Source organism: Lipotes vexillifer, unplaced genomic scaffold (genome assembly GCF_000442215.2).
Source record: "Lipotes vexillifer unplaced genomic scaffold, Lipotes_vexillifer_v1.1 scaffold24, whole genome shotgun sequence".
Taxonomy (NCBI): Eukaryota; Metazoa; Chordata; class Mammalia; order Artiodactyla; family Lipotidae; genus Lipotes; species Lipotes vexillifer.
Window position 1 is genome coordinate 2089389 of NW_006782914.1, and position 10716 is coordinate 2100104.

At 39.6% G+C, this 10716-nt stretch overlaps 1 protein-coding gene across 3 annotated transcripts in view; it reads right to left on the reverse strand.

The window, feature by feature from the left end:
- The window catches only part of GALK2 (galactokinase 2), a 142568-nt gene that overhangs the window by 4315 nt on the left and 127537 nt on the right, over positions 1-10716 (reverse strand). For all 3 annotated transcript variants that reach the window (XM_007455544.1, XM_007455543.1, XM_007455542.1), the window contains exon 9: positions 10406-10607. In XM_007455544.1, coding sequence (XP_007455606.1) covers positions 10406-10607 — 202 coding nt within the window. The remainder of the gene's footprint in view (positions 1-10405; positions 10608-10716) is intronic.

The window sequence follows — 10716 nt, forward strand, 5'->3', positions numbered from 1 at the left end:
ATCTCAAATAAACAATCTAACCTTACACCTAAAGGAACTAGAGAAAGAAGAACAAACAAAACCCAAAGTTATTAGAAGGAAAGAAATCATAAAGATCAGAGCAGAAATAAATGACATAGAAACAAAGAAGACAATAACGAAGATCAATAAAACTAAAAGCTGGTTCTTTGAGAAGATAAACAAAATTGATAAACCATAGCCAGACTCATCAAGAAAATGAGGGGGAGGACTCAAATCAATAACATTAGAAATGAAAAATGAGAAGTTACAACAGACACTGCAGAAATACAAAGAATCCTAAGAGACTACTGCAAACAACTCTAGGCCAATAAAATGGACAACCTGGAAGAAATGGACAAATTCTTAGAAAGGTATAAACTTCCAAGACTGAACCAGGAAGAAACAGAAAATATGAACAGACAAATCACAAGTAATGAATTTGAAACTGTGATTAAAAATCTTCCAACAAACAAAAGTCCAGGACCAGATGGCTTCACAGGCGAATTTTAGCAGACATTTAGAGAAGAGCTAACACCCATCCTTCTCAAACTCTTCCAAAAAATTGCGGAGGAAGAAACACTCCCAAACTCATTCTATGAGGCCACCATCACCCTGATACCAAAACCAGACAACGATACTACAAAAAAAGAAAATTACAGACCAATATCACTGATGAATATAGATACAAAAATCCTCAACAAAATACTAGCAAACAGAATCCAACAACACATTAAAAGGATCATACACCATGATCAAGTGGGATTTATCCCAGGGATGCAAGGATTCTTCAATATACATAAAACAATCAATGTGATAAACCATATTAACAAATTGAAGAATAAAACCCATATGATCATCTCAATAGATGCAGAAAAAGCTTCTGACAAAATTCAACACCCATTTATGATAAAAACTCTCCAGAAAGTGGGCATAGAGGGAGCCTACCTCAACATAATAAAGGCCATATATGACAGACCCACAGCAAACATCATTCTCAATGGTGAAAACTGAAAGCATTTCCTCTAAGATCAGGAACAAGACAAGGAAGTCCACTCTCGCCACTATTATTCAACATAGTTTTGGAAGTCCTATCCATGGCAATCAGAGAAGAAAAAGAAATAAAAGGAATACAAATTGAAAAAGAAGAAGTAAAACTGTCACTGTTTGCAGATGACATGATACTATACATAGAGAATCCTAAAGATGTAACCAGAAAACTACTAGAGCTAATCAATGAATTTGGTAAATTTGCAGGATACAAAATTAATGCATTCCTATAGACTAATGATGAAATCTCTTGCATTCCTATAGACTAATGATGAAAAATCTGAAAGAGAAATGAAGGAAACACTCCCATTTACCACTGCAACAAAAAAGAATAAAATACCTAGGAATAAACCTACCTAGGGAGAAAAAAGACCTGTATGCAGAAAACTTAAGACACTGATGAAAGAAATTAAAGATGAAACAAACAGATGTAGAGATATACAATGTTCTTGGATTTGGATGAATCAATATTGTGAAAATGACTATACTACCCAAAGCAATCTACAGATTCAATGCAATCCCTATCAAATTACAAATGGCATGTTTTACAGAACTAGAACAAAAAATCTTAAAATTTCTATGGAGACACAAAAGACCCCGAACAGCCAAAGCGGTCTTGAGGGAAAAATACGGAGCTGAAGGAATCAGGCTCCCGGTCTTCAGACTATACTATGAAGCTACAGTAATCAAGATAATATGGTACTGGCCCAAAAACAGAAATACAGATCAATGGAACAAGATAGAAAGCCCAGAGATAAACCCACGCACCTATGGTCAACTAATCTATGACAAAGGCGGCAAGGATATACAACGGAGAAAAGACAGTCTCTTCAATAAGTGGTGCTGGGAGAACTGGACAGCTACATGTAAAAGGATGAAATTAGAACACTCCCTTAACACCATACACAAAAATAAACTCAAAATGGATTAGAGACCTAAATGTAAGACTGGACACTATAAAACTCCTAGAGGAAAACATAGGAAGAACACTGTGACATAAATCAGAGCAAGATCTTTTTTGATCTACCTCCTAGAGTAATGGAAATAAAAACAAAAATAAACAAATGGGACCTAATGAAACTTAAAAGCTTTTGCACAGAAAAGGAAACCATAAACAAGACGAAAAGACAACCCTCAGGATGGGAGAAAATCTTTGCAAACGAATCAACGGAAGAAGGGTTAATCTCCAAAATATATAAACAGCTCATGCAGCTCAATATTAAAAAAACAAACAACCCAATCCAAAAATGGGCAGAAGACCTAAATAGACATTTCTCCAAAGAAGACATACAGATGGCCAAGAAGCACATGAAAAGCTGCTCAACATCACTAATTATTAGAGAAATGCAAATCAAAACTACAATGAGGTATCGCCTCACACCAGTTAGAATGGGCATCATCGGAAAATCTACAAGCAACAAATGCTGGAGAGGGTGTGGAGAAAAGGGAACCCTCTTGCACTGCTGGTGGGAATGTAAATTGATACAGCTACTGTGGAGAACAGTATGGAGGTTCCTTAAAAAACTAAAAATAGAATTACCATATGACCCAGCAATCCCACTACTGGGCATATCCCCTGAGAAAACCATAATTCAACAAGACACATGTACCCCAATGTTCACTGCAGCAGTATTTACAATAGCCAGGACATGGAAGCAACCTAAATGCCCATGGATAGACGAATGGATAAATAAGATGTGGTACAATGGATAAATAAGATGTGGTACATATATACAATGGAATAGTACTCAGCCATAAAGAAACGAAATTGGGTTATTTGTAGAGACGTGGATGGATCTAGAGACTGTCATACAGAGTGAAGTAAGTCAGAAAAACAAATATCGTATATTAACGCATATATGTGGAACCTAGAAGAATGGTACAGATGAACTGGTTTGCAGGGCAGAAGTTGAGACACAGATGCAGAGAACAAATGTATGGACACCAAGGGGGAAAGTGACGGGGGGGTGGTGGTGGTGGTGTGCTGAATTGGGAGATTGGGATTGACATGTATACACTGATGTGTATAAAATTGATGACTAATAAGAACCTGCAGTATAAAAAAAATAAATAAAATTCAAAAAAAAATGTTAACATGTACTTCCAATTCTTCCTAATAAAATTTACTCCAAATTAATAGCAGATTTAAAACTCCATAATTAATTTAGCACAATTTTGTCCCTTTTTTCCATCTAAATGAGCTACTTCATTTCCTGGAAAATATCAATAGAATATTACCGCTACTATGGGACATCAGAATTACTGTACATCAGTAATTCATTTTCGCCCCAGTGATTTTCTCTATTGATTTTTTTTTCATCAACTGTTTTATTCAATAAAATATGTTTTTCATATGAAAGTAGATGTTTAAGGAAGAAAACAAAAATGCTTGCAAACAAATAAAGATTACTCATCTCTTCCTGCCCTTCAAACATTCAGCTTATGGCCCAGTAGCTGAACTGAGCCCAAACTCCTATGGTCCAGGCTGAAAAGTTTCTCTGACCCTGGAATTCTAGGATTATCCTGAGTTCCTAGGCTGGCAAGGGGCTAGTTTGTAATTTGGTACAATTTAAAAAAAACAAAAAAACAAAAAACTGTCATGCAGCCATGTCAAACTCTCTGTTCTTGTGGAAAATGCTGAGAAAAACGGAGGTGTCACTGAAGTATCTCTGAAAGACACTAAAATCTGGGCATCAAAGCTAACATGGCATGGTTTAGAGAAGAACAGTATGCCCTCTTACTTGATTTTCTAAGACCCAAACTATGCTATTTTTCTGGACTCAAGTCAACCAGATCTCTTATGGTCTTCAATGAACTTCTAGGCATATTTTCTTACACTTTCTCATTTGTACTGTTTTTGAAAACTGTGGTTTCAAAATTGAACCTAAAGCAAACTCAAAGTGTTTCTAACTGGCTGCAAAACCCACAGGAATTGTGCCAGGAGTCCTAGTTTCCTGACTATCCTGCCAGTTTCCCGAGGGCAGACACTAGAAGTCCTTCTAGGTAAATACATTATTCACTTTTAAGTCTCCAGAGCTGTTATGTCACCACCCTGCCTGCTACAAATGAAAATGAACTGGATTGCATCAACCACATGGTCTGAAATCATCAGGGCTCAAATTTCCCCAACAGAGAACAGTAAGTGCTATTATAAGTAGTCCTCTGCCCCTGAGTAAGTGGCACTTGTGATCACAAATCGGGGGCTCCCCCAGCAGCTGGTCAGCAGCCTGCCCAGCTATACACATTCACAAAGGCAGAAAGATCCTGACTGCAGTGTGCCCCACTGGTGCTTAATATGCCCTTTGGTACGTGCCACAGAAATTGCGAGAGAGAGCCAGAAGTTAGGAAACCAATAAGCTATAAATTAAGAAAGAAAAATAGGTGAGCTAAGAGTGTTTAGTGAACTTTTCACATTTGCATTTTTTTTCCTAGGAGAACAGTAAGGCATTAAAAATACAGCTCCTGAGCTATTGCACATCAGAGAGGCAACACAAAAGTTATGAAAACCAAACCCCTAAAATCCCAAATATCACTTTGATGATTGTGGTCACTTGATTGGGAGTAACCTGGAAGGGTTGGTCAAAACAACAAAAGCAGCCTTAGCCTTATAAAGCATGATCTACAAAACAAAGGCTAGAGCAGACAAGAGATGGAGATTATAAGGAATGTTCCCTTTGATCCTTTTTATCACTGAAAAGTGTCTTCCTATAACCAACTTTCCAGGCACCTAAGTATAGCCTGAGTAAAACTTCCTGCTTTTAAATGAACTGAGTTGACCATAAAGCACTTACTAAGGTAAGGCACAGATCAAAGGTGGTGTTGAGTGGGGAGTGGGGAGAGATCCAGTAAGACCCAACTCTGACACAAATTGCAAAGAGGGAAAGCAAGGAATTGTGCCTTGTGTTTTAATTCAGTTTTATTTATTTCAAGATAAATATTGATATATTATACAAATGGATATCAAATTATTTCAGAAAATCTTGAATTTAGGGACAGGTTATTATCTATCTCTCTAATTTCAGGCCAGCATAATTCCAGGCATTTTATACATTCTAATAAGTGGCTGCTGGATCATTATATTGGTTTTAAAATATGAAAATGTATACTTACTGTTTATTTTTAATTAAATTAATGTTAAAAACTTCAATTATGTGAAACAAAGTAAAATAATAAAGGAAAATGATGATGCTTGCCCAGTTATAACATAACTCTTAAACGAACAAAATGTAAATTGTAAGAAATGGCTAAATTTTAAAGAAAAATATATTGAGTAATATAAAACACTTTTGAAAGCATATATATATATATGCAGTCAGTAATGTACTCTTTTTCTGGAAAGACTTCTAGCTTCTGCTCTAAGCCTAGAATTTTCCAATTAGAATCACAGGAAAACACAGCTTCCAGAACAATTTCTATGATTTTTACAGCCAGATTAGAAACACTTTCAGATTGCTTTAGATTCAAGAAACCACAGGCTACAAATACTGTTCGAATGAGAAAGTATAAGAAAATATAACTGCATGTCTATTTTAGAAATTTAAGCCACAAATGTCATTGAAGACCAGTTGGTTTGGTTCCAGCAAATGGCATACATACTGGGGGGGGGGGGCGCAGCGGGACAATAAATAGAAGACAGAAGCCCAAAGACCAGCGGGCCCCTAAGGCAGCTGAAATGGCTGTCTCCCTTTTTCTTGACAGAGTGTCAGATTAGCCCATAAGAGCATGAGGAGAAGAGCACACACGTGGATTTGCGCTTCATTCTTCCCCATTCCGACCTGCTCAGGAGAATGACTGCAAGAGGCCGAGCAGCATGGCCAGCCATGGAATAAAACTGTGGGAAGACTTCTGAGGAAGACAGCAAATTAACTTTGGTAACCTTTGTTGGTCTATTAAAATTTGTCATTTATCTTTCTTAATAGCTTGGGCAATAACGCAGCAATGAGTCCTCTCTGATTCCATCAAGTGTCAAAACGAAGATAAAGGCCATTAAGTATTTTTTCTTAAGTATAACCAGGGAAACCGATAAAGAATGAGCTGTTTCACATATAATTGACTTGGTTTCAAAATTGTTTTGTGTTCCTCAGTCAATCTTACTTTAAAATTTAGCCATTTCTTAACATTTACATTTAGTTCATTTAAAAGAAGTATTTTATAACTGGGCAAGCTTCATCTATTTCCTTCATTATTAAACTTTATTTCACATAATTGAGATTTTCTAACATTAATTAAAAAAGCAGTCTAACTGTGTAAGTATAGTTTCCTTCTCCCTCCCTGGCCCTTTCTTTGGATTCTAAACTGATTTTCTCTTGAAGAGCAGCGAAAGGCTCAGCTGAAAAAATGCAAGCATTGGTGATCTCTTCTATGCTTTTTCCCCCCTTCTCTCTACTTGGGTCATAAAGTAGCTTCCTATACGTTGTCCTATAGACAAGCTACCTAGAGACGCCTTTTGAATATGGTCTAGCTCAGACCACATTAAGATTTGTAGATAGAGCCCTGAGTATTCTAGGCATCTAATCCTTCATTCACTCAATCAATTAGTTGTTTTCTCAAGCTAATAGTTTCCAAGCAGGCCTTCAGAAAAACTAAAGGAATTTGAAGTGCCACAAGTGGACCAGGGGGCGTGATCTAAAGAGGGTCTTTGGGGACTTCCCTGATGGCGCTGTGGTTAACAATCCACCTGCCAATGCAGGGGACACGGGTTCAAGCCCTGGTCTAGGAAGATCCCACATGCCGCAGAGCAACTAAGCCCGTGCACCACAACTACTGAGCCTGTGCTCTAGAGCCCATGAGCCACAACTACTGAGCCCAAGAGCCACAACTACTGAGCCCGTGTGACGCAACTACTGAAGCCCACACGCCTAGAGCCCATGCTCCGCAACAAAGAGTAGCCCCTGCTCGCTGCAACTAGAGAAAGCCCACATTCAGCAACGAAGACCCAATGCAGCCTAAATAAATAAATTTATAAAAAAATAAAGAGCGTCTTTGGTGGTGCTCCTCCTTGAAGCCTCTTCAGCTTCCCTCCTCCCTCTTCCGGTCTACCCAAGGCAACCAAACTTCTCAGGCTGCCCAGTCTTAGTCACAACTTGCCCACTGGTGTTAACTTTTCTTTAAGGGGACAGGGAAGTGTGGAGGTGGTGGTGATTCTTACGCAAAACAACACTCTACCAGAGGTTGAGTTTATGGCACAGTGGCCCACACCAGGCCTTGCCAGGGTCCTTCCCCTCCACCACTTGCCTGGCCCACTGAGATAGTCATAAAGCTTCAGAAGGAACTAGGGCTTAAAAGTGTTGCCATTTTTCATTTAAACCTCTCCCCGCATTTACCATTTACTACTCTCCTACTGTCTTTCTCTCCCCGGTTTTTAACCATTCTATTTTACCACTATCTTGCATTCTTCTCATTCCTCCCTTTTTTTCCCCATACATCCACACAAAAGAAAGTGCCAGACCTTTTGAAAATGGAGTTTAGACTCCATTGTGTCCATGGGACACAAATAGCCTACTGAAAAGTATTTGCTGACTGAGGAAGGAATGGCATCAATGACTATATCTACTTAATTCTCCTGGACTGTCCTCCTCTGAGGTTGCTCTACCACTCAGGAGCTTTTAGTAACTAGCAACCAACTGGAGTATTTGGAGAATATTACCTACTGGTCACAGTGACAGCAAAGAAAGAATTATATAAAGAAACTTAAGGACCAGACAACTATTCTGGCCAATATCTCCAACATGCCAAAAGATAATCTTTCAACATGGGAAACTTGTTCCTTATACGGTTATGGAATAAGTAGAAATTAATTTTGATACTTAGCAATTCCAGACAAAAAAAACATAAAAAAGGGAATGAGCTCCTTATGCTAGACACAACTGAATTTTCCTCAGAAAAGCAATACAGCAAATGAAAATGGGCTAAACAGAGACACTTTAGCGTCCATTAAGAAAAGGCAAATAAACAAATAAATGAAAAAAACACAAAAGGTGTGCTCTTCCAAACCCTTTTAAGACACAGCCACTAAATCTTTCACTAGAACCAAATTTTAAAAAAATATATAGACCTATAGACTGCTAGAACAGAAAAACACACTGGAGATCATAAAGCAAGGCAAGAGTCCAAAGTCACAGAGCTCAGAATGAAAAGAGGCAGAGCTAGAACTCAACCTTCCTAACTTCCAGCCCAGTTTTCATCCTTCTCCACACACCACCTTCCCTGCTCAACATGGCTTTGCTCCGTGTTCAAATACTACAACCTGTGACAACCAGTCTCCAGCATTAAAGCTTTAAAGCTGGAAAAGGAAAATAGGTAAAAAATGACCCACATTAAAATACAATCACATCTCAGTATGACCCAAGGAGAGAGAAACAGGTGAGGCAAAAAACACTGGATCGGGAGGTAGGCTTTCCCACTGATGCATTATGTTACCTTGTTCAAATCTCTTAACCTCTTAGTGGTCTCTTGATCTCTAAGGCCTCTTCCTGCTTTCATATCTTACGGTACTAGAAGCTAATTCTGACCCAGAAATGTGAAGCCCGGCCTTCGGAAACAAGGAAATTTTCTCAGGCCAAAAACCTGGGAGTCATCTTGGTTCCTCCCTTTCACCCATACAGCAATTGTCTTGACTCTTCCTTCAAGGCACATCTGGCCTAGAATCATTTCACACTTCCACTGCCACCTTCTTCTACTCAAAGTCAGTGCTTCCAATGGCTGACAAGGCCCAGGGGTATGACTCCCCACTACCTCTCTCACTTCATCAACTACTACTCTCTCCTTCCTGAACTGCACTCCAAGCACACTGGTCCTCCTGCTGTTCCTCACATGTGACAGCCATGTACCTACGTCAAGACCTCTCTACTTGCTGTTCTCGTTACTTCACTTCCTTCTCGTTACTTCACTTCCTTCTCGTTACTTCACTTCCTTCTGGTCTTTGCTCAAATATCATCTCCTCAGAGAGGCCGCCTTCAGCCACTCAATATAAAGTACCAGTACACACCCCTAGTACTCTCCATCCCTTCTATTTTTTTTTTCATAACACTTATCACTACCACTCAATTTATTTTTAATTGTCATTTCCCTCTTTACCCATGAGAATGTAAGCTTCATAAAGACAAGAGCTGGTTGACCATCCCAGAACAAGCAAGTTCATTCGAGAATTCCAGGAGGCTGGCAAATGCCCCTCCGCTGCTTTTCAGGTGGGATTCAAACTATCTCACTATCTTCTTAGCAACGATGCTGCTTCCTAATTTCTGCACAAATCATTCCACTTCCTCTTATTTCCAGAACTGAACAATATCTGTCCCTTCCATTCACTGGGCCCTTGCTATTTTCAGAAAAGAGCACTTAAAATGAAACAAGCTCTGGAAGGCTTTCTGGAAATTAGTGAGCAAACACTGACGTCAGCAGAGTGATTCTCATCAATGCTATGTTCGAGTCTCTCGACAAGCTGGGTTACATATGCCATTTGTGATCACTGGAGCTACTTGGTTTAAACTTTTCGGGCTGGGAATGTAGCAATGAGTGAGGCAAGCCACAGGTGCCAAGTGGTTAATTATATTTCCATTGCTAATTGCAGGCAGTTTTGTATGATTTTCTCACAGTGGAAATAACATCTAGCCATTTGAGAGTTCTCCCAATTTCCCTTTCTGTTCTCCAAGGTCAGTGAGCGCCTTCTGGGTAAAGGAACCATTTTACTCTTTTATCCATTCTCTAGCAATTATAAGGAAGTTGTTCTCAGGCTTTGTTAAAGAGTTTCCCTCTTTACATTTCTGTCTCAACCAACCATTCATAAACTGGACTTTCTGCAGTCCTTTTCCCAAATTGCCTAACCTAAACCTGGAAGACAGGAAATGCTGACTCTGAGCAATTCCTTCAGCAACTTCTCCCCTGAAAATACATTTCTATCAGGCTTGAGGTCCACTTTCCTTTTTCTCCCCTCTTTTGAATAAAAGTATTAAACTTAGGACACCAAGCAGGAGATGCTGGTAGAGCTGCAGTGTAGTGGGAAACACTGCTTAAAATATCATGAGAAGAAAGTAAAGACAGGGCCTGTGTCCGAGCAGATCTCCCTGAAACACTTAATCATCCAAAGACAGAAAAGTCTTTTTTATGATGTTGTGAAGAACTGACTCCAAACCTGGAGCTTCGTAAAGCCATGGAGTCAAGTCTCCAATCTTTCATCCCACAGATTTTTAGGAGGGAACAAGTCTAGCTCTATGTCACAGACCACCCCTCTTATAGGAAGTGGGAAAGGATCTTCCTTCACTTAGAAGATTACAAAAGTGCTGCTTTTTTTCCATTAATTTAAGCAATTTCCTTGGGCAGCAAGCACCCTGCAGCCCCTGCCACACTGCTCTTTCAGCCTCACCGACAGATGTCCACCAGCTGGTCCAGCTCAGGGCAGCTACACTCGTACATGTCCCGGCAGCTCACGTGGCTCTGGTTCATTAACTCCCCCAGCAGCTGGACCGTGTTGTCAGGTGCTTCTTCACATATCTTCTTAAACTGGAGCACTCTCGCAGCCTCGCTATACACGTGCTTTGCCCGCTGGTAGAGTTTGAAGGTGAGCACTTAGGAAGGAAGGGGATGGTGAACAAGGTTAGAGATAGTTACTGGCCAAAAAGAAAGAAAGAAAGAAAGGGAGGGAGAGAGAGAGGGAGGGAGGGAGGGAGGGAGGGA